This window comes from Micromys minutus, assembly GCF_963924665.1.
Source record: "Micromys minutus genome assembly, chromosome: 2".
NCBI lineage: Eukaryota > Metazoa > Chordata > Mammalia > Rodentia > Muridae > Micromys > Micromys minutus.
In genome coordinates this window covers 14,622,323-14,646,570 of record NC_137971.1, presented here as the reverse complement: position 1 = coordinate 14,646,570, position 24,248 = coordinate 14,622,323, and the positions used below count along the sequence as shown (strand labels likewise).

At 41.8% G+C, this 24,248-nt stretch overlaps 1 protein-coding gene and 1 pseudogene across 9 annotated transcripts in view; both read left to right on the top strand.

The window, feature by feature from the left end:
• The window catches only part of GBF1 (golgi brefeldin A resistant guanine nucleotide exchange factor 1), a 133,416-nt gene that overhangs the window by 88,962 nt on the left and 20,206 nt on the right, over positions 1–24,248 (top strand). For 2 of the 8 annotated variants that reach the window (XM_080912520.1, XM_080912518.1), the window contains exons 4-18: positions 1,789–1,920; positions 5,889–6,007; positions 7,188–7,296; positions 7,766–7,826; positions 8,893–8,947; positions 9,623–9,721; positions 12,239–12,386; positions 12,706–12,929; positions 13,693–13,858; positions 14,556–14,767; positions 15,400–15,498; positions 22,492–22,686; positions 22,905–23,094; positions 23,356–23,496; positions 23,794–23,882. In XM_080912520.1, the coding sequence (XP_080768646.1) occupies positions 1,789–1,920; positions 5,889–6,007; positions 7,188–7,296; positions 7,766–7,826; positions 8,893–8,947; positions 9,623–9,721; positions 12,239–12,386; positions 12,706–12,929; positions 13,693–13,858; positions 14,556–14,767; positions 15,400–15,498; positions 22,492–22,686; positions 22,905–23,094; positions 23,356–23,496; positions 23,794–23,882 (2,039 nt within the window). Of the gene's footprint in view, positions 1–1,788; positions 1,921–5,888; positions 6,008–7,187; positions 7,297–7,765; positions 7,827–8,892; positions 8,948–9,622; positions 9,722–12,238; positions 12,387–12,705; positions 12,930–13,689; positions 13,859–14,555; positions 14,768–15,399; positions 15,499–22,491; positions 22,687–22,904; positions 23,095–23,355; positions 23,497–23,793; positions 23,883–24,248 lie in introns of all 8 variants that reach the window. The other 6 variants (XM_080912519.1, XM_080912517.1, XM_080912524.1 and 3 more) reach the window with 3 other exon arrangements.
• On the top strand, positions 17,314–20,535 carry LOC308416921 (vasculin-like; annotated as a pseudogene). The gene is made up of 2 exons: positions 17,314–17,333; positions 19,842–20,535. The product of its transcript is annotated as a vasculin-like (transcript).

Sequence of the window (24,248 nt, the reverse complement as noted above, 5' to 3'; positions counted from 1 at the left end):
CATACCAAACATCACATCATACATCATCCTCTATTTCGGTCTTCTTTACTTTGGGGGATAGAGTTTCTCATTGAACCTAGAATTCACCTTTTCAGCTAGGCACGCTGGCCAGCAAGCCAGCCCACAGGACTCCTGTCTCTGCCCTTCATACTGGAGTTAGAGGCTTTTACCCAGGTGCTGGAGCTCTGAACTCCGGTCCTTGTGCTTGTGCAGCCATTTCCCCATTTAATTGTTCATTTTATTAACGAGCCTTTAAAAAGTGTTATACATTTTACCCTTTCTAAATATGTTCTAAATTAATATACCTTAATGTCTGTTAACACATGTGTGCATGCGCACACACACAGTTCTCTTTTTTTTCTGTAAGTCGTCAATCTCTCTCTAGGTAGATCCAGTGGGGAATGAGAAGCAGATTTTGTACAGCTGATGTGATCATTGTACAGACAGCCTTGGAAAATACTACCCAATCTGCCAGTTAATTAAAGCGTTAATCTGGGAAGCAGCCGGCCCAGAAAATGTTTACTCAGAAAGAAGGAAAGGTAGGGACGGAGTAGGGAGTGCCCTACATTTGCATGAAAATGAAGGTTCATAAGGATGAACATACACACACACACACACACACACACACACACCTACTTTCCCTCCCCTCAGTCTCTAAGGTGGGATAGCCTTGATCATATCCCTCTAAGACTCTCGCCAGTTCAGGAAAATTGAAAGGGAACTAGCTCTGAAAGCTCAAACTACAGCAGAATATAAAAAATCGACTTCAACCCTCAGCAAAGCCAGGTAGGCAGGAAGTAGAGTAGTGTCTTGACCTGGGATGAAATCTGCTACAGTAGAAGTTTGTGCTGGCAGTGAGGTAGGGTAGATGTGTGGTTTGGGAACTGTAGAACCATGCAGATCCCAACTCTGCATATCTTATCTAAAATCTTACTTTTCTCAGACTGTGATGTTCCTTCATTTCAAGACAATTAGCTTCCTGTGTGCTCTGAGAAAGACAGAAGGAAGGAAGGAGGGAGGGAAGAAGGAAGGAAGGAAGGAAGGAAGGAGGGAGGGAGGAAAGGAGAGAGAGTGGTTAGGACCTTCCAGGATTACAAACTGTCATTGTAACTGGAGGCCTGGAGGCTGCTTGGCCTTTTGCTTATTACAGGCTTCCTTTTCACCAGGGGACTGAAACCAGGTTTTCCTCTCCCGGGAATTTCTTTAGTTATGTCACCTGTAACAAGGTAAATCTCACCTGTGAGTCACTGAAGAAATGATGAAATGAATGTAGAAAACTGACTCATACTATTTGGTTATATTAAATAAGTATTATTAGTTTCTTTCCTTTTTTATTTTTGTTTGTGTTTTTGAAACAGAGTAGACTGTTATGTAGCTGTGGCTGACCTGGAGCTTGCTTTGTAGACGAGGCTTCTGTCAAACGTGTAGTGATTTTCCCACTTCTGCCTCCTGAAAACTAGGATTAGAATATGAACTGTCACACCTGATGCCCAGCTATTTTTTTTTTATGGTGCTCAAAGGCTGAGAATGTAGCTCACTGGCAGAATAGTTGCATAGCATACACAGTGTCCTGGACTTAATCTCACGCACACACACAACAGTAGTGAAATAGTATTCTTTATGACAGAAAACTCACCATTTTAATAATCCCTTTATTTTAGGGGAAAGAAGGTTGACCCAGACAAGAAGACCTCTAACTTCATTCAGCAGACAAAAATGACCTTTTTCCAGGATTAACTTTTGTTAGTCTTTTCATTTTTGATTTGTGTTTGTTTGTTTTACTTGCAGAACTCTCAGAGATTGAGCCAAATGTATTCCTTCGTCCATTTCTGGAAGTCATTCGCTCTGAAGATACCACTGGTCCTATCACCGGTCTGGCACTCACCTCTGTCAACAAGTTCCTGTCCTACGCACTTATAGGTAAGCACTTGGGCTTTGTTGGACATGGGCAACACTTCATTTCCTGCTGCACAGGCCTTAGACCAGCTGGTTTTACCTTTCCTAGTAGAAACATAGGCTTACTTATTCCTCATCATGCTAATTGACTAGGTTGTCCATGGACAGAGAGAGGAGAGGAGATTGCCTGGGACTCTAGTTTCCACCACACTTTAGAGAGTTAAGAGTGTGGTGCCCTTGATGGTTTAGTTTGCCTTTTTTGAAAATTACCTTTATTTGTATGCAAAGGAGCAAGTATGTTACTAACAACAGGGAAGCAGGGAAAGGGACATGAACACAGAAAGGTATGCACATGGAGGTCAGAGGACAATTTGTGGCATAGGTATTCTTCTCCCGTCATGTGGGTCCCAAGAATAAAACTCAGTCATTAGGCTTGACAGCAAGTTCCTTTATACACTGAGCCATCCACCCCTCCCATAATTTTCCTTATTTTCCAATTTGTGCTTATTGTAAGAAAACTATATTAGAGACGTCTGAAAGAAGTCTCTCCTCTATCTTAGAGCCAAAATCTCTTCTTTAAGTAAATGGTGTTAATGACATAGCTTTTTTGCTTTTATTTTTTTCTTGATACATATAAATATGAACCCATACCCCATCTACATGCACACATTCATCTTAGGATGGGTCTTTCTGTGTAGCCTGGAACTTGAAGTTTTTCTGCCTTAGCCTCTGAAGTACTGGATATAGGCAGTTATTATCTTCTTTTAAAGATTTATTTATTCATTTTATGTGCATGTGCATGTACCTGAGTGTAGATATGGGTACCACAAGTATACAGGTACCCACAGAGGCCAGAAGAGGGTGTCAGATTCTCCTGACCCTGTAGTTACAGGCATTTATGAGCAGCCCCATCTAGGTGCTGGGAACTGAACCTGAGTTTTCTGGAAGAACAGAGTATTCTTAACTGATAAGCCATCTCTCCAGCCTGATATTTGCTCCCCTCCCTTTTAAGTAGGAGGGAGGGGATTTGTATTTTCTGTATTTCACTTAGTAGTGTTTATTTGATGTACATATATAGCTGATTTATTCTTTTCATTGTAGAAAAATGTACACACACACATACACACACACACACACACAAAATTTTACCTTTTAACCTTTTTTTTAAAGACAGAGTCTCATGTAGCACAAGGTGGCCTCAGATTTATTATGTAGAAAGGATACTATGACTATCAGGTCTTCCTGCCTTTACCTTCCCATTCTTGGATGATAACCCTTTTGCTACCATATCCAGTCTTAGGAAGTGTTAGGATCAAAACAGTGGCTTTGTGCTTTCTAGGAGAGCAGTCTACATCCACAGACACAACTCACATTGAAGTAAATGTCCAACAGTTTTAGTTATGTCCACAGCATTGTACAGCTATTTCTAACAAATGCTCCTCAAACTTCTTCATGCGCAAACAAACCTTAATTATGAAATAACTCCTGTTTCTCCTCCTCATTCATCCTTGATATAATGGTATTTTTTATTTAATGTTTACATTATTCTCTTTTTGAAGCCATTATAAATAAGCCGAAATTAAGCATCTGTGTTCCTATGGCCTTATTTACTAATTTTAGTTGTGTGTGACATGTTATAAGTACTACATTTTATAGATTACTTCCCCAGTAGGTTAAAGCATTTACATTCCTACCAGCAATGCTCTGGGAGTTTTTATTTCTCCTTCCTGTCTTCAGCCCTGAGCATTGCCTGCTTTCTGTTTTGTGTGTGTGCCACTTTTATGGGCAAAAATCTATGTTGTTTTTTTTTTTTCCTTGAGATTGAACCATTGAGGGTTTTTTGTTTGTTTGTTTGTTTTTGTTTTTTGTTTTGTTTTGTTTTGTTTTGTTTTTGTCTCCCTTTTGGAATTGTTTTAACAGTTGTAAAAGCTCTTTCTATGGTCCGGATAAGAGCCCTTTATCTATGTATTGTAAAGTTTTGTTCTCATTCTAAAATGAATCTCTGGTTTTTTTGGTTTTTGTTTTTTTTTTTTTTTTCTTTTTTTTTTCCAGTAGTAGGTCTTGAACTCGGCTTCACACTTGCTAATAAGCAAGGATTCCACCACTGAGTAGTGACTCCCTCAGTCAGTTTGTGTAAGATGTGCATTTGAATTTCTTTTTTGAGTTGATCTTGTCACTTAGAATTTAATCTCCCCACTCCCTCACCCCACCCCCCCCACCCCCCCCCACCCCCGTTGCAAACCCATTTGAAAAAGTGAAGAGCAAAGAAAACAGGCAGCCATTTTGTTCCAAAACAGAGAGACAAGGTGTGATAAGGCTCAGGTTCAAGCCAGCCAGAAGCAAATGAATGACCTTTAAGTTCAGGGCAAGAAGACTATCTTTTCTAGAAAAGTGGATTTGCTTAGCTAACAGGGTCTTGGGTGTCAGCCAGGTTCTGAGTGGGTAAGGTCTCACCCTTTCCAGGCACATGAGCCTCAGCTTTACTCTTTGTTTCCCTGGAGGGAGTCAGGCCCAGGAGCTGCCAGCCTTGACCTGAGCACCACCTGCAGGTCATGCCTCTTCACAGCCTCCAGCGGCTGCCCTTCTGGGTCTTTTCCTTTGATCTTTTCTCCTTCCTCTGTCCCCTTCCTGGACTTGGCAAAGAGGCTGGTCATTGGAGACCTCAGGCCAGCTGGTCGATAGAGTTTCCTGTGGTGGGGAAGGAGAATGTTGGAGGTGATGATCGCTATAGGCATGCGAAAAGGAGCGGAAGGAATGGACAAGAGCCATAAAGCAAAAACATGAGGTTGGCGAGTCTCTCTGAAGCTGGCTACCAAGTGACTAGAAAAGGTAGGATACAAGGTCTAATGAGCTCAAGCCAAGGAATCCTTCATTTCTGTGACCTCCTAGCAGAAACCACCCACTGCACTCTGGATCCTGCAGCCCAAGGCTTCTGAGATTATTTTCTGCTCCACAGACTGGCCTTTAGTTTGGTCCCATGCACCTGCCAGGTCAGGAGTTGTAGCACTGACTCTCCAGCTTACTGGCAGGCTCTGCCTGTGAGTCTAAGGACCTGTCACTATTACCTGCTTTCTTGGAAAATGGACTTTGCCAATTTGTTCAAGGTGAAGGAATGAGAATACAAGAAGATCAAAAGAATTTAAACCACTTTATCAAGAAATTACTGAAAGAGGGGAAGAAACAAACTCCCAAGAGCCCTGAGATGTGAGCAAGGCTTCTGTTTGCTGACCATGCCAGTCAACACTAAGAAAGACTAGCTTTCCTGTGGCCCTGAAGGACAACATAAGGACTGTCAAGCAAGAGTGTTAAAGCAGGGGCCATAAAGAATGGGATTTTTCTCTGCTGATTGAGAGATGGGAGGATGTTGGAGGAGGGCCTCCTTGTGCTCTGAGTCCTCAAACATTTTCCCTGAGCATGTTTCTGTAGAAGCCTCTTGGTCCTTAGAAGAGAGGTGCTGCAGGTAGGACGGTAGGAAAAACTTGGACATGTCAAAGACTAGTGCAGAGAAGACACAAGAGAAAAGAAAACAAAAATATTCACATTTGATGAACATCTTCTGGCTCATTGTTGCTAGAAAAATGCTCAGGCTTCTTGGCAATCCCCCAAGCTTTAGGCTTAGGAACTCTGTTAATTTTAGGAATCAAAAAAGGGAAAATTGCCAGGTGTCATGACATACACCTTTAAAGCCCAGCACTCTGGAGCAGAGGCGGGTAACCTTTGAGTTTAAGGTTAGATCTGGCTGGCCTTGAACTCACAGAGACCCACCTGCCTCTACCTCCCAAGTGCTGGAACTAAAAACATATACTACCACCACTGGTATTATGGGTAAAATTCTTAGGTTGCTAAAAAACAAACAAAAAACCAAAAACAAATCAAAACAGTAGGTTAGACTCATGAGAAAGCCAGTGTCTTCTCCAAGCAATTTATAGACAAGTCATCTTCCCTTTCCCATCTTGTTGACATAATTTAATCTCTCCCTTTTGCTGGAGCAGATCCAACTCATGAGGGCACAGCAGAGGGCATGGAGAACATGGCAGATGCTGTCACTCACGCCCGTTTTGTGGGCACAGATCCTGCCAGTGATGAAGTTGTCCTGATGAAAATCCTTCAGGTAAGTGGGAGGGAAGAACAATCAGGCTAATGGCCATGGGCTGGTCCACGGGTTCTACTTCAGGTTTGCCAGCAGCAGCATGAAGCTGTGTTCTTGTTCCATGAGGCTTTAGAGACTGTGTTTCCAAACAAGGAGCTCAGGTACCCAAAGTAAAAGCTTTTTCTAGGGAAAATAATTAGAGCTTTAAATGAATGGGTATCAAATACCTGAAGCTCTTAATAATATCTTGTACCTCTGGTAGACTGTATCTGTGTTGTCCATCTGTTAGGTCTGTGGGCTAGAGTTCCAGTGAGTTATGAACTATATCAGGACTATGCAAAACAAAGGAAGGACTCCCAAGCCAGGCACATGGGAGTCTCTATTTTGAGTTTTTATTTTTGGGTGTTTGTTGTTGTTGTTTTGAGTCGGGGTTTATCTTTGTGGCCCTAGCTGTCCAGGAACTCACTCTGTAGACCAGTCTGCCCTCAAACTAAGAGATCTACCTGCCTTTGCCTCCTGAGTGCTGGGATTAAAGGTGTGCACCACCAAACTTAGCTTTTTTTTTTTTTTTTTTTTTTTTTAGTTTTTTTTTAAACTTTGTTTTGGTGGGGATGGGGTCTCATATAATTAAGAAAGACCTTGAATTCTTATTCCTGTTTTGATCTCCCAAGTGCTAATATTACAAGCATGTGATATTTTACTTAGCTTTAAGGCCAGCTAAATTCTTGCTAACTTAAAAGAAAAAAAAGAAAAGAAAAAGAAAAAAGAAGAAGAAGAACCCTGAAATCGGACATGGTCACACATACTTGTAATTGGAGCTCGTAGAAGACTGAGGCAGAAAGGCCACAAGCTCCAACCCAATCTAGACTAAATAGCATGGTCTTATCTCAAACAAAACGGGAGGAAAGGAGAACCTCACCCCTAAGCTGGGCATGGCTCTTGCTAGGCCCATTTTTGTTGTTATTTTGTTTGGTTGTTTTGTTTGGTTGTTTGGTTGTTTGATTTCTCAAGACAGGGTTTCTCTGTCTAGCCCTGGCTGTCCTAAAACTTGCTCTATAGACCAGACTGGCTTCCAACTCAGAGATCCACCTGCCTCTGCCTCCCAAGGAGAGCACAGCTCTCTAGGTGTGTTTTCTACCTTCAAGTAAGCTCTACTTACCCTGCTTTGTGCATCACAGTGTTTTCTCTTTCTTCCTTGTAGGTTCTCCGAACTCTGTTGCTAACCCCAGTGGGTACCCACTTAACAAATGAATCTGTATGTGAGATTATGCAGTCTTGCTTCCGGATTTGCTTTGAAATGAGGCTTAGTGGTAGGTGCTTGAATACTAAGTCTTTCATCCTCCTGGGGCCGGTATATGAACAGGTATACAGAGTGCTGTCTCTGAAGCCCAGAGAAACAGGATTTATCCTCCTTGGATAACCTTAGGGAGTTTGTTCTGAAGCTAGAATAGAATTCTCAATCCACTACTGCAGGGCAGTAGTTGGGATGAATCTTAGATGGACTTACTTCCAGAACCAAATCTTCTCCCCTAGGGTTTCTGGAATTGACACCAATTGATAACCCAAGAAAACCCATCTAGTTTATCTCCTTTTTCCTGACTCCTTAGTACCACCTAGTGGTCTGGTATAGTTATTGCTCCAGGCTGAGCTGGAGCTGGTTTTAATAAGTTTGGCATAATCCTTGGTAAACACAGTTTGGAGGGGAGTCTGCTCTGAGAGGTCTCCTGATAATAGCACAGCAAGTAATGACACCTGTGTTATTTGTTTTTGCCTGTGCAGAGTTATTGAGAAAATCCGCAGAGCACACTCTCGTAGACATGGTGCAGCTGCTCTTCACAAGGTAAACCTGCTGCTGTTTGCTTCTGCCCGGCTGCCCAGGCCTCTTGAGTCTGCCTGCTTCCACACAGCCACGTTAGGGACCTGGCCAACCCCACAGCCATCCCAGAGGCCACTGGTACTATAGATAGCAGTAGTTCTCTGGGCCCAGGGTACTGAGCAGGGAGAAGGGAGAGAGAACTCTGTGGCCTCAGGGAGCCAGAGGGGTATTTAATCTCTGCTTCCCAAACTTGTGTCTGTTTCTGTACAGGTAGCATCTGGGAAAGGGAGCGCAGAGAAGATGCCAAATTTAAGCAGCTTGGAACAGGTTGCTGAGCTGCCTAAACGTAGCCTGATTTCTGTACAAGAAGGCCAAGGCTAGGGTAACCAACAACTGTAAAAGCTGAACAAAACAAAACAACAACAAAAAAAAAAAAAAAAAAAAAAAACGGTTTTTATCTTGGCTTGCCTGGGACTTCCTGATTTTAACACTTAAAAGTTCCATATCCTGACAGGGAAACCTTGATCTTTGATTTTCCTAAGAAGGACTTCCTCATTTAGAGCCCAAGAAACCTTTTTGTTCTAGATCACATTGCCTATTTTATACTTCCTTTCAAAAGATGCACTTAGGGAAGAATTGAAGCAATGACTTTTAAATCAATGAGATTTCTTTTTACTTTCAGGCTTAAGTCCTATGATCTGTACATTAGACTGTTCTTAGATTCTGCTACTGAGAGTTTCTTACTCCATGGATTTACTGCCTTTAAAACACCAACCTGCTTTTACTATGTTATGTGACTGACTATCTCTTGGCTTTCAGCAGTACTTTTCAAGGATGAAAAGAACCGTCATACTCCAAGGCTGCTTAGTCACCCTGTCCCAGTGACTACTTTGTCTGTATCTTACATATTCCAACTCCTATAGCTCTAAAGCTCTAAAGGGGATGAGATTAGCTTTTTTCTAACTAGCTTCTCATAAGAGTAAACTAAGAGACAAGGATACTGTGTGCCAATACACTGTTGCTATAACAAGTATAGAGAAGAACATTGTCATTGTCCTCAATAACAGTCATACTATTCTCTATCTTATAGGTTACCTCAGTTTAAAGAAGAACCCAAGAGCTATGTGGGAACCAACATGAAGAAGGTGGGGTCTGAAAGTTCATCTGCCATCCCTTGTCCAAACCACCTTAACTTCCAAATTTCAGTACTATGTAATGCTTAGTAGCAAAGACATGATTTTGCTTAGATGGGTCTACTTGTAATCTACAAATAACTGTCACTCTTACAAAATATACGTCCCATGCACCTTTCCTTCTTCCACCTTTCCTCTCCTACCTGTCTTTGATGTTAGAGAGTCAGTCTTTAAGGAAACTGGATAAGGCCTACCAAGCTGGGGTAAAGATGCATGTTGACAGAGATGAAAATCTGGCTCTCCCATTTGGGTCAGTCTTGTCAGCAAGTAAGAGTCCCACAGAGGCTGTGCCCCAAATACCCCCCCCCCCATGCTGAATAAGACTGGGCTTGTACCTGTGATAGTCTGTGTTGAAGAGATCAAATGAAGCTGTACCAGATCAAAGGTTCTCATATTGCTAAGAAAAGAACGGTGATCAGGATGGCCTCTTTCTGTCTTGAGCTGAAACCCTGGACTTCTCAGACCTCTAATGAGGTTCTGCCTGTGGAAATGACCCTTGGCTATTTGGTGTATGCACCTGACCTGTCCTGTTCCCTCCCACTCATTCCCATTCCTGCCCTATGCCCTGTTGGAGTGTGTTTGAGTTTATTTTACTGTTTAAATCGTGCATTTGCCTGTCTTTCACAGATTTCTCCATGTCTCCTCAACAAACTGGAGCTAAGTAGTGGGGAGCAGACCAAAGCCCTGAACCAGTTAGAGAGGGTACTACTCTTTAAGAACCTCAAGGTCTCTCTCCCTCTCCCTCTCCTTTCCCCCTTTTGACTTATTTATTTAAGTGTTTATTTTGTATGTGTGGCACTGGGTCCCATCTGTTGTTCAGAACACAGCTTACCCGCTCTAAGAGAACAGCTTGGCTTTCAAAATTCGCATGTGTTTGCAGCTTCCTAGCACTGTGGTTCTCCTGGGATTTCAGCCTAGAAGAACATGGGCCCTGCTGTCATTTTGTGGAGATGCTTAAGACCCACCATTTCTAGGAAAACTACAGGGGCCTCAAGCCAGATCTTTCTTCCCTCCCCTGTCCCAGAGTTGGAGTAGAGAGCATAGTTCTTGTGTAAATCTGGAGACATGGCTATGTTGGTGGGGAAAGAAAGGTGTTTCATCCTGTGAGAGTCTTTTTTGTTGTTATATAAAAGGGATTATTGCAAAGTTTAGGTCTCTAGGTTGGTTGAAAGGAACTAGGGACCAGGACACTGGGGATTTTCTAGAATCTGCTCTTTAAAATTCAAAATGTAGGTGAGTTTAGGGAAGCAGTATAAGCTAAAGATTGCCGGACCCTTGAGGTATTCTTGTCTTTGAAAGATGAGACAAGAAATAATTAAAGGATGTCCACGTTATCCATCACAAGGGTGTCATGCCAGAGATGTGATTGTGAGCATTCCTGTCACTGCAGATGAATTAACTCTGTGAGCATGTGTTCCTAGCAAAGGGGTCTCTGTCCAGTCTGATTGCATTTTTGCACATTTTTGTGTTTGCATAGTTACCAATTTCAGCTCTCTTCAGTGACTAGCCTGCATGTTGTCATGACTGTCAGCCTAAGACCTGCACTGTTTTTATAAAGCTACTGTTGTCTTTTGGAATATAGAATTGTACAGATAAAGTGGTATAGGGTTTTATGGACACTTGCCACCTACTATTCACCCTAGAGCCTTAGGACACAGAACGTAGCAACAGTGAAGCCTTCATGAAAAATGCCAGCCTTCAGTTTTCTGTACCAGTCAGATGGCCAGGCACACTCACTGAAATAACCTAGTTGAAGCTAGATTTGCAAAACATAAAGCAGAAGATAGGAAATACCAAATACCTATGGAAAGGATGTCCATTACTAACTGCCCTGCCCCTCTTGGTAGACGTGGGACTCATATAGTGGAGCCTCCTGGGAAGGAGAGTTCTCTTATAAACCTTTAGTTGTTCGGACTTTTTGAAGCTCAGTGACAATGACCAATAAAGCCAAATGGTCCTTGTTTTCTTTCATTGGTCTTTTGGGTTTCTTGCCTCCTGTTTGGCTTGTTCTCTTAAACCATTTTCTACTGTGAGTGTGATCTACCTGAACTCAAGGTTACTTACTGACAAGAGCATCCTGGTTCCTGTTTAGTCACAGAAGCTCGTGTTTAGGCATGTAACTGCAGGTGTTTTGGAGATGGAAGAACAAGAATATGAATGCAATGAGAAGCTGGTACTGTGTTAAGAACTGGGAGAAAGGTTCAGTGTGGTGGCCTCCCTTATTAGGAGAAGATTTGAGGAAGGAAGGAAGAATTATCTCAGCAGGTGATCAGAGGCTATCAAAGCTTTGAGAGTGAGGGAGCTTGAAGAAGGAATTTTATCTCCAAATATCAGAAGAAATTGAGTAGACCCTTTAAAATTGTATCTAGTGGTGTTAGGGCTGTAGCTCAGTTACAAGAGACCTTGCCTAGCATATACAAAGCCCTGGGATTGAGCCCCAGTGCCCCATAAGTGGAGTGTGGGGGCACCTGCCTGTGATCCCAGGTCTTGGGAAGTAGAAGCAGAATGCAAAGCTCAAGGTCATCCTTGGATACAGTGAGTTTGAGACCTGCTCAGGGTACAAAAGTAGTAACATAATAAAATAAATAAAGTGTATCTAGAAAGAACAACTGTAAGAACAAGAGGTTTTACTGCTGTATCAAAATTGGGAGCTGCTGCATGGCACAGCCCTCCATTCTTAACTCCACAAATCAACAAATTATTCTTTTCTCTAAAAAATTAACTTTGACCATCCATTTTAATGTAGAATCTCCAGAAAAAGAGTTGTTCTTATGGTCCAAGTCCCAGTCCCAGCCATAGTGGAAAAGCTTTAACTCTAGGTAGGAAGGGGAGGTGCTCATACCTAGATGAGAACTGAACTAGGACCTGCCCTGCAGTTGGCTATGGGAGAAAGTCGGTGCACGGTCTGTTGCCTGAGGCTCTGGGCAAAGCTTGCCTCACCTTTTCAGCAAGAGGCTCATGCATCATGTACAGCACCAGGGACTCAGGCAGGAAGCAGAGTGTGGCAGCTGGGTTAGGTCAGTGACCAGTCCAAGCACAAAATGTTACCTCTTCTCTGTGCCAATACAAATGTAAATAGAGAGGCATAAGTGTATACTCTGATGACCTAGTTTGTTTAATACTGATGTGGGGTGTAAGCTGTTTTCTAGAGACCAGCAGACTGAGTAATGAGATATTTCTAGGAATAACATCTTAGTTTAATACTCTTTTAGTCTGGCTACTAATGATGTATGATATTTCCAGCTGAAAATGAGAGCAGGAGGCATGAGTGACTCATCCAAGTGGAAAAAACAGAAAAGGTCCCCTCGACCTCCACGTCATACAACCAAAGTCATACCAGGTTCAGAGCTGCCCACCCCAAATGGAGCCACCTTATCCTCTAACCTTACTGGTGAGTGCCCTAGGTTGTTTCTTATTAAAACACATAGAGAAGATCCTTTCTTTTTCAGGGATTTGAAATGGAAAGCTGGTTAACTGAGGGGTTTTGGTCTTTTTTTCAGAGAACAGAAAGGGAAACTCCAAATCAAACCAAACTATGACCATTAGTAACCCTGTGTTAAATAACTTCAGTTTGTTCTCTTTTCATGAGTCTTACTACTCTAGAGGCATTTATATATGAGCCTTCACTCTAAGTAAGACCCTGGTGCTGTAAAGGTTGCTTTACTCATAAAGGCTCTCTTAGCCTCAAGTTTCATTCTTTTCCTTGTCAGGTGGCATGCCCTTCATTGATGCACCTGCATCCATCTCCTCTGCAAGTTCAGAAGCTGCCTCAACAGTGGTCAGTCCCTGTACAGACAGTGGCCTGGAATTATCCTCCCAGACTACCTCCAAGGAGGACCTCACTGACCTGGAGCAAGCTGGCTCCCCAAGGGAAATCACAACCACAGAGCCCAGGAGCAATGAGATGGGAGTTTCTGATCAGCTTGACCCTCAGGTATGACTGATTTCTAAAATTATATATATAATTTTTTTTTAAGATGAAAAAGAAGAAAGGTTGGTAAAGGTAGTTCTTCCCCATGTCTGAGTTAGGGTTTCCATTGCTGTAAAGAGACACCATGACCAAGGCAACTCTTATAAGGACAACATTTAATTGAGGACGGCTTACAGGTTTAGAGGTTCCGTACATTCTCTTTAAGGAGGGCAACATGCAACATCCAGGCAGGCATGGCACTGGAGGAACTGAGAATTTTACATCTTGTTTCAAAGGCAACCAAAAGACTCTCACAGGCAGCTAGAAGAAAGGTCTCAAAGACCACCCCACAGTGACACACTTACTTCAACAACCCACACCTAATAGTGCCACTCCCTGGGCCAAGCATATTCAATCCACTGCATCCTGGTTCCTAGAATTATTTTTTGCTGACCAGAAAACATACACTATGACTTGCTGTGAAAAGGAGCTCATGAGATTTATCTGTGTCAATATAGGTAGCATCTGAAAAAAGGGAGGTGGCACTTTTACAGGAAGGTAATCATCTAAATTCTAAGCCTTGTGAGAGCTTTGCACTTGTAGAGTTCTGTCATCCTAGACGATGGTTCCTCAGGTGGCCCTGGGCCATCTTATATTGATGTATAAATCAATGTGGAGCTGTAGTCCACTGAAGACAGCTTGGAAGCCATAAACTTCAGGGGAATAAATTCTAAGTTGTTTTTGCCTTGCTTTTGTTCATATGTCTGACTGCTGTTGGTCATAGCAGGAAGGGGCCCATGTAGAAAAGGCCCAGTCAGCATCGGTGGAATCTATCCCTGAAGTGTTAGAGGAGTGCACGTCCCCTACAGACCACTCTGACTCTGCCTCTGTTCATGACATGGATTATGTCAATCCTCGGGGCGTGCGCTTTACCCAGTCCTCCCAGAAAGAAGGTAGGTACTCTTTGGAAGATTCTGCCCATTCATCTACCCCATACTACCAGATATTCTATCTGAGCCTAGAGCAGCCTGGATGAAGGCAACTATCACCTGTGAGTCCATTTTCTAGACAGGAAATAGAATCAAGCTATAAAACTATTGGCATAGATAGAACTTTGCCCTAAATCGTTTCGAGAGTTAGACTATAGGAGGAAAGAGGGAATAATATAGAGCTTAGGACTTTTAAGAAAAAGCCTTGGTTCTGATTTCATCCGTTAAGAGATAGGTAATGGATCCTTTTCCTTGGAGGAAATTAATTTCCTGAAATTGCCACAGATAAGGCTGGAAGATGGCTCAGTGGGTAAGATTGCTTCTTTGCAATCATGAGGACCTGAGTTCAAATCCCTCATACCCATGTAAAGAGCTAGACATGGTTGCATGTACCTGTAATCCCATCACTGGGGTGTGCAGACATGTGGGTCTAGAGAGTTTACTGAAATGAGTTTCCAGGTCAATGAAAGACCTGTTTAAGTGAATAAAACAGAGCAATAAGAGGAATGTGTCTGACCTCTTTTGTGACTTCCATATGCACATTCTCAGGCACATACACCTGCACATACATACAAGTTTTTGCCATGGATAACTCAGATCCATATGTTATCAAGCTGCTGAGCTATATCTTAATCTTCATGTTCTTTTCCCACCTTTTCAGGCACAGCTTTGGTTCCTTATGGTCTTCCTTGCATCCGTGAGCTCTTCCGATTCCTTATCTCCCTCACAAATCCACATGACCGCCATAACTCTGAGGTTATGATCCACATGGGACTGCATTTGCTGACAGTGGCTCTTGAGTCAGCCCCTGTGGCCCAGTGCCAGACCCTCTTGGGTCTCATCAAGGATGAGATGTGCCGACACTTATTCCAGGTAAGACTAGATTGCCCAGAGACCATGGTTGTTTTTTGAGATTGAGAAGCCACTAGAATACCATGATTAGCTTCCTTTCAGTTGGCTAGAAGCCATCGTAAAGGGGTTCCAGTAGCTCTCCAAGGACTTGAGGAAGAAATGGGTAAATCAAAACTCAGTTTCGGTGGTATATATCTGTAATCCAGAGGGAGAGGCAAGACTATAAGGAATCCAACTTAATTTTCAGCTGTGTAGTGAGATCAAGACCAGCTACATAAACTCCTATCTCAGGAAAAACAAAACAAACAAACAAACAAACAAAAAAAAAAAAGCCAACAAAATAGCTTGGTGAGTAAAAGAATGTACCACCTGATGACATGCTGAATTTGATCCCTGGCACCTAGAAGGTGGAAAGAGGAATAGCTCCCTTGGGATACACCTTTTCATGTGTGTCCCTGCTCCCCTCCTACACATAAATAAATAAATGTAAAATAAGGTTTGTTTTTTTTTAAAACAAATAACAAGGAAAAAAAGAGTTTCCTTAAAACGCAGGCCTTCTGAAGCAGCCTCCCAAGTCTGCACTACTATATCTTTGTTGGTTGAATTATATTCAATCTCAGGAACCTCATGGTTTCCCACTCTCTGATCCCCAGCTCCTCAGCGTAGAGCGACTGAACCTTTATGCTGCTTCCCTACGAGTGTGCTTCTTACTCTTTGAGAGCATGCGGGAACACCTCAAGTTCCAGTTAGAGGTGAGTTTCTTGACCTTAGAAAGTAAAACAAAACCAGGAAACTACATGGCATCATCAATGGGACCAGCTCAATGAATCATGCTTAAGATAGATTTTTATTTATCTATTCCCTTCCTTCGTACCTCCTAGTCCCCCTCACTTTCCCTCTCCCTGAGATCCATTCTCCCCACCTCTCCACTCCCATCTCAGAAAGAGCAGGGCTCCCAGGGACATCAACTGAACATGGCACAATATACAATACGCCAGTTACAAGGCTGGGCGAGCTAACCCACTAGGAGAGAAGGGTCCCAAAAGAAAACAAAAGAGACAGGAGTCCTCCCAAAACACAGAGCCAACGACCATATATGCAGAGGGTCCAGTACAAACCTATGCAGGCTTCAAGATTGCTGCTTCAGTCTCTGTGAGCCCCTGTGTGTCCTGCTGAGTTAGTTCCAAAGGCCATGATCTCCTGGTGTCCTCTACCTCTCTGACTCCCACAGTTCCTCCTCCCCTCTTCCACTGCATCTCAGGGGAGGGATTTTTTTTTCTTTTTTCTTTCTTTCTTTTTTTTTTTTTTTTTTTGCCAGTGTTTAGTTCTACCGAAGGTCTCTGAACTTTCCAGCCTCCAATTCTGATCATCTAGGCTGTATTGAGTATGGGCTCCCCCTCATGAGATAGGCCTCAAATTACACAAGCCATTCATTGGTAGGCCATTCTCACAAGTTCTATGCCGTGATTGCCCTGCATATCTTGTAGGTAGGACAGATTGTACGTGGAAGATTTTGTGGCTGGGTTCCAGCACTAGAAGCCTTCCTTGCCTGGTTACAGAAGATGACAGTTCAGGTCCTGTGTCCTGCATTACTAGGGGTCCTCTCTAAGGTCACTCCTGTAGATTCCAGGGAGTTTTTTTACTACACTGGGTTCCCATATCACCCCACAATGCCCTCCAGCTCCAGTCATGTCTCCCCACATTGTCTCCTCCATATCCCCACCTGCCCCCAGTCCACTCACAAACTATTTCCACTTCCCAGAGAGATCCATTTGCGCCCTCCCTCACACACACTCCCACCCCAGAGCCCTCTTTGTTACTTCGCCTCTCTGCATCCTTTACTTAACAGCTAATGTTCACTTATATGTGAGTACTACCATGTTTGTCTTTCTGGGTCTGAGTTACCTCACTCAGAAAAATTTCTTTTTCTAGTTTTGCCTGCAGATTTCATGCCATTGTTTTTAACAGCTGAGTAATATTTCACTGTGTAAGTGTACAACATTTTCTTTATCCATTCTTCAGTTGAGGTTGTTTCCAGTTTCTGGCAGTTATGAATAATGCTGCTCTGCATATAGTTGAACAAGTGTCCTAGGATGAAGAGTCCTTTGGATATACGCCCAAGCATGTTAGACCTGGGTCTTGAGGTAGACAGTTCCCAGTTTTCTGAGAAACCACCAAACTGATTTCCTAAGTGACTGTACAAGTTTGCACTCCCTCTAGCAACAGAAGTGCTTGCTCCCATCCCCTTTGCTCACATCCTCACTAGTGCGAGCTGTCACTTGTAGTTTTGATTTTAGCCATTCTGACAGGTATAAGATGGAATCTCAGTCATTTTGATTTGCAGTTCCCTGATGGCTGAGGATATTAAACATTTAAGTGTTTCTCAGTCATTTTAGGTCTCCTCTATTGAGAATTCTGTCTAGATCTGTAGCCTATTTTTTAATTGGGTTATTTGGTTTGTTTATGTCTAGTTTCTTAAGTTTCTTATTTTGTGTACTAGTCCTCTGTCAGATATGGAGTTGGTGGAAACTTTTTCCCATTCTGTAGGCTGCTGCTTTGTCGTATTGATGGTGTTCTTTGCCTTACAGTAAGAAGTGTTTCAGTCTCATGAGGTCCCGTTTACTAATTGTTGATCTTATTGCCTGCACTATCTGTGTTCTGTTCAGGAATTGTCTCCTGTGCCAATACATTCAAGGCTGTTCCCTACTTTCTCTTCTATCAGGTTCAGTAGATCTGGTTTTATATTGAGGTCTTTGATCCACTTGGACTTGAGTTTTGTTCAGGGTGATAAATATGGATCTATTTGCATTCTTCTATATGCAGATATCTAATTACTTTAGCATCATTTGTTGAAGATGCTTTCTTTCATTGTGTATTTCTGGCTTCTTTATTAAAGATCTGATGTTTATAGGTGTGTGGATCTAAGACTGGGTCTTCAATACAATTCCATTGACAACTGTTTATTTTTATGCAAATACCATGCGGTTTTTATTACTATAGCCGTGGAGTACAGCTTGAAATCAGTGATGGTAATAACTCCTGAAGTTCTTTTATTGTTTGGAATTATTTTGGCTATCCTGGGTTTTTGTTTTTCCAAATGAAGTTAAATATTGTTCTTTCAAGGTCTGTAAAGAATTGTATTAGAATTTTGATAAGAATTTTGTTGAATCTGTAGATTGCTTTTCATAGGACATCCATTTTTGCTGTGTTAATCCTACCTATCTATGGGCATGGGAAATCTGTCTTTTTCAGGTTTTTTCTTTTTCAAAGACTTGAAGTTATCGTCATTCAAGTCTTTCACTTGTTTGGTTAGAGTTCCCTCAAGATGTTTTATATTATTTGTAGCTATTGTGAAGAGTGTTATTTCTGTCATTTCTTTCTCAGCCCATTTGTTGTTTATATATAGGGTTTTTGTTTGTTTGTGTGTTAGTTAGTCTTGTATTCAGCCACTTTGCTGAAGATATTTTATCAACTGTAGGAATTCCCTGGTAGAATTTTTGGGGGTCTCCATCATATCATCTTCAAATAATGCTATTTTGACATCTTCCTTTCTAACTTGTATCCCTTGCTCTCCTTTAGTTGTCTTCTTGCTCTAGCTTCAACTTCAAGTACTGTCTTAAATAGATATGAAGAAAGTGGATGGCCTTGTCTTGTTCCTGATTTTAGTGGAATTGCTTTAAGTTTCTCTCCATTTAATTTGATGTTCGAGGAAGAACAAAATCCTGTCCATCAAGGCAACAGGGTTGGAGACTATCAGGCTAAGTAAAATACTCCAGACACAGGAAAACTTATGACATCTCTTCCTTATGGAAGCTAGACAAATTGATCTCATAGAAATAAACGGGCAGTTATCAGGATTGGTCAATGAGGGCAGAAGGCGTGGTGTTCCACTTTAAAATATATACATATGTGGTTGGAGAACTGGCTCGGGGGTTATGAGCACGAGCTGCTCTTTCCAAGAATTGAAGCTCTATAGCAGCACCCAGGTCAGACAGCTCATATGGGTTCACAGTGCAGTGATTGGATTTGGTAGATATGAAGATCATCATATAGGTTTTGTTTAAAAGACCATTTTGGAAATACAGTTTGTTTTTGTTTTGGGTAATCTTGCCCCAGAAGTTTATTAAAATTAACAAGAATCACCTCTGAAGTGAATTGATAGTAATGAACGAGCTACTAAAAGACCCAGTCATCTCTTCAGTATTGGTTCAGACGGATAGTATAAGTGGTTTAAGTATTTCGTCTGCTGTTATTTTTGTCTCTTGCTCCTCTCCTGTTGGTGTTCTTCAGTCAGAACTGTAAGATATGCTTGATTTGTGTACTGAGTAGTTTCACAGTTTCAGATTACTGTTTAAATATTGCTGAAGTTTGTGGCAGTTCTTTTTATCTTTATTAAAAAGTTAGTAATTTGTGACTTCGTATTACAATGGGACATTTTTTCTTAATGAAGACATTGAAAGAATACAGAGTTTTTATCTTTTATTTACTTGGGAGTGTAAGATGTCCCACCAGCATGGTGGTATTGAGATGGCTGTTTGTGTGTCTATATATGCTGATGGTTAGAAGTAATCTTCAGATGTGAAGTTCTTTTTGTTTCTGCTTTTTGGCACATAAGTTGGATATTTCATCTGGAGTGGATAAGTACAATAGTAAATACATGGAATAGTAAAGAAGATCTATTTGAGTCCAAGGAACTTGGCTAATTCTGGATCTAGCCATATGGAAACTTCAAAATAAATATGGGTAGCTGACTTCAAGTAACTCTATGTCAAATAGTCATAGGTTAAGTATCTTCAAAGAACTTGTATATTTCAGAGGATACAAAATTAAAAAACTAGAAAACATAAAGCTTATAGAGAATAAAAATCAACATCTTCCTGTTCAGTCCTCTTGGAATTTGGACTTGCCGTGAGGTGTTGAAGCCTCTTTCACTGAACTGGAGACTGGACCTAAATGGTGCAGCATGACTTTGCTCCAGCCTGGCTTAATTTCCTTACTCCTCCATTATCAACAAAGTCATCATGGAACTTTGAGAAGCATTCTGAAATTTTTTCATAGGCAGAAAATTGTTATGATGTGAGTCACAACGACACAGTTCTTCAGAAGTTGGGACTTCTTTTCCTCATGAATCTACATATAATGGTGGCAACTTTAATACTTTTAAGTCAGTGGCCAAGAATTTTATCTCATCAACAAATTCAGTGAAAGAGTATAATCATTCAAATTCTTCTTCGCCTATTGACAAACTTAATCAGCAGCTTCATTCAACTAAACTGACACGAATGCTCTGATAAAAAGAGTGAACTTTTTAAAGCATTGCAAAGGGACAGAGTAGAAGAAGAACATGAAGATAAAAGCCACGCTGGCTCAGAGAAGCAACAGTATGCACCAGGAAAGAGATAAACAGAAACTGATGAAAGTGAAATTTCACAGGAGAACGGCAATGCCTCGGTGATTTCTCAACAGATCATTCATTCTTCAGCTTTTCCACAAACTGATGTCCTTTCCAGTTCACTGGAGGCAGAACACAGATTGTTGTAAGAGATGGGCTGGCAGGAAGACAGTGAAAATGATGAAACATGTGCTCCCTTAACTGAGGATGATGAGAGAGTTCCAAGTTATTAGTGAACAGTTACAGGATAGTCTGAGGGAAAAAAATGGTATTTTTAAAAATGGCCTGTTCTGTGACTTCAAGTTTGGACTCTGGCAAACCAGCACTTTCATACCACAACTGAGAATGCTGACACGGGGACAGCAGCAGTGACACATCAGATGACAACGGTGTGTGAAGGGTTTCCTCACAGCTAGAGACAAACTCATGTGACCCATCTCTCATGCAGTTTGGGGTGAATTGTAAAAATGAAGAACTATAATTTATGTACTGAACCTACGCCATTAGAAGATTTGTTGGTGGCGGGGGGAGGGGGACTTCATTATGAAGAAAACCAAGAATGTTGTGTTGGCTGTGTTAAGCATGATTTCTCTGTAAATGAATGTTGTAGAAATGAGGACTTTGGTTGATCCAACATTGACTTTCTTCATCACTGCAGCATTTCTCTTGACTAGCAATGTGACGATGTAACAGTGAGATTTTCTCATTTAATAATAAAAAATTGTGTAATGTTTTGCAAAATTTTTTTTAATTTTGATGTTTGCTCTAGACTTTTCATTATTTAAATAAATTGCCTTTATTATGTTCAGGTATGTTCCTTGTATCTTTGATCTCTCCAAGATTTTTGTCTCAAAGGAGTGTTGGATTTTGTCAAAGGCTTTCTCAGCATCTAATGAGATGATCGTGTAGGGTTTTTTTTTTTTTTCTTCCTTTCAGTTTGTTTATATGGTGGATTACATTGATTTTCATATGTTGGACTATCCCTGAATCTCTGGGATGGAGCCTACTTGCTCATGGTGGATGATCTTTTTGATGTGTTCTTGGATTCAGTTTGCAAGTATTTTATTGAGTATTTTCCTTCAACTATTTTTTCTTGGCTTTCTTTAAGGGATTTATTTTTTTCCCCAATCTAATTTTTTGTCTTACTCTCAATTTTTAAAAGAGATTTAATAATTTTCTCACTAGAGACCTTTATCATCTTCATAAAGATAGCTTTAAGATCTTTTCTTATGCTTCAGCTGTGTTGGAATATTCAGGGCTTGCTGTAGTAGACTAGCTGTGTTCTGGTGGTGACATATTGCCTTGGCTGTTGTTGATTGTGTTTTATGCTGTTATCTAGCCTTCTGGGTTTGTGGTGATTATAACTCTAGGTGCTGATTTCTGAGTTCGTCTTTGTTGAATAGGTGTTTTATTCCTTGGTTTCTGTTTCCTCTCAGGTTTTCTGGCCAGAGGGGCCTGATGTTGAGCAGGGGTCCCCAACAGAGTTGTGGGCTGGACTTCTGGGAGCTAGCATAGCCTCTGGTTCAAGCAGAGGCTGGGACAAGGAGAGGTGGGGAATTGAGTAGAGGGTGGGAGGACCACTGAGAAGTTAGTGGGCAGGATCCAAGGACAGGCACCCTACCTGGACTTCTGGTGGCTGGAATATTCTCCGGTTGAGCAAGGAATCTCTGCCCACATTGGGAACACCATGTTGAGGAGGGGAAGGGTTATTAGAGATAGGGTGGGGGACTTTGAGAGAATGAGGTGGTCTATCTCAAGATTTAGATTTTTATGAGCTTCCTGGAGAAGGTATTTTTGGCTTCCATACTTTGTATCATTGCCTAGCCTTCATAGTAGAATAGTTAAGAGGATCCTAGACAAAAATGTTTGACTATAATGTAGGAGAGCCTATAACTGGGCATGGCAGCTCATGCCAGTAATCCAAGTGCTTAGGAGGCTGAGGTAAGAGGATTCCTGTGAGTTGAAGGCCAGTCTGGGCTACAGAGCAAAGCTGTCTCAAAAAAGGGGTGGGTGAAGAATCTAAATATGCAGACTAGCAAATGATCTTACCACTAGCTTTTCTGCCTAGAAGTTCTTATAAGTCAAACCAGCACTGCTGCTAAATTGTCAAAAGGAAGTCTAAATAAGTCTAGGGTAGGCTTTATAGACAACACATTAAAAAAGGACAGTAGACAACTTTTTTGAGCCTTATGGGAGATAAAGGGGAAAATATATTATTGAGGAGAGAGGATCTTTTGGTATCTTTCAATACATGCCTCTGTGTGGGCTTTTCCTGTTTAGTGTTGTTCCTATCCAATTTTCTCTTCCCATCTTTTCCTCAACCAAATGGCTATTGCTGGGTTGCTGTTGACAGATGTACATCAAAAAGCTCATGGAGATCATCACTGTTGAGAACCCCAAGATGCCTTATGAGATGAAGGAGATGGCTCTGGAGGCTATTGTGCAGCTCTGGCGCATCCCCAGCTTTGTCACTGAGCTCTACATCAACTACGATTGTGACTACTACTGCTCCAACCTCTTTGAAGATCTCACTAAGCTGCTGTCCAAGGTGCTGAGCACTGTCACTGGCCTCTAGGAATGGTCAGGAAATCTCCCTGTGGTAGCAATGAGGGTACAGAGAGTGGGGCACTTCAGAGATGGGAAGAGGAGTGAGGAAGGCATTCATTCGTAAGGACAGTGAGAAATTATTAATTGTTGGGTTTTTGGAAAAACAATCAGGTGAACTATATTCCTACCTCAAGTCTAATGGATCTGTTTACTTTCCAGAATGCCTTTCCCGTGTCTGGTCAACTTTATACAACACACCTGCTGTCTCTTGATGCCCTATTGACAGTTATTGACAGCACTGAGGCTCATTGTCAGGCCAAAGTCCTCAACACCCTCAACCAGCAAGAGAAGAGAGAAGCAGCTAGACCTGGTTTTGAGGCAGTGGATGGCAACCCAGACAATAACAAGTGTAAGAAGCATCTTGTATTGTTCTCTCCTTCTCTCTCTCTCTCTCTCTCTCTCTCTCTCTCTCTCTCTCTCTCTCTCTCTCTCTCTTTTGTCTTTCCTTTGCCCTGTATACTTTGTATACTTTGTTTTGAATTTTTCCAATCAGGGATAGCTAGCTAGTGTCCTGTATAAGAACATGCAGTTCTTTTGGCTTGGGACTCAACCTTTTACAATACTTCTTGACTTCCTACCCATAAGTCTTCATATCTTCCCCTCTTACCAGCTGAGAGAGCAGCCAGTGATGGGAAAGCTGCAGGCGTGGCCTTAGATGCCCAAGGCCTTCATTTTCCAAGTGGAGGATGGTTGTCAACAGAACATGGAAAGCCAGCGTGCAGTGATCTGGAGGAAGCTGGTGACTCTGGGGGTAGGTACCTAGTGTTCACGACTCTAAACTCCTCCAACTAGAGGGTTTAGAGAGAAGGGACATGGGGACGAATGGGAAAACAATGGCCTAAGGCTATTCCTGGAAGGGCCCTAACAGTTCATTTTGTTTTAAACCCCAGAGAAGGGAAAGAAAACAATTAGAGCCCTATAAGGTAGGATTTCCAGCAGGTAGGAAGCCAAGGACAAGAAAATGTATGAGATTGCCTCTTTTTGCTGGGGAAAGCATCAATAACCTTACAAAGGCCTCATGTGTCTTTTCCTCCTTCTTCCATCCTAGCTGACAAAAAGTTCACCAGGAAGCCACCTCGATTTTCCTGTCTTCTGCCAGATACACGGGAACTAACTGAAATTAAAAACAAAAAAAAGGTACATGCGTCCACCCTTATGTGGGAGTCCTCTGTGGAACTGGTTTGTCACAGAGGATGCACATGGGATGATTTTAGCAGTTCCTTATACAGCTCCCAAGACTAGTCTCTAGGTTTTTCTGGAACTGCGCAACTTCTCCCTCTCCTTGAACAGCTTTTCCTTACATCTGACCTGTGCCCCTGAACAAAGCTATTTCAGCCAACAGCCAGATACTCCTAGTAGTGGTGACAGAAGCTTCTGTCATTTGGGTCAGCAAAGGTTATTGATCATCTCCAGATCCAGCATAATGACTGGTAATGAAAGGTATTCATATTTATTCTGGTACTTTAGTAAAGCCCAAATAATGGTTTGTTTGTATTGTTTGTT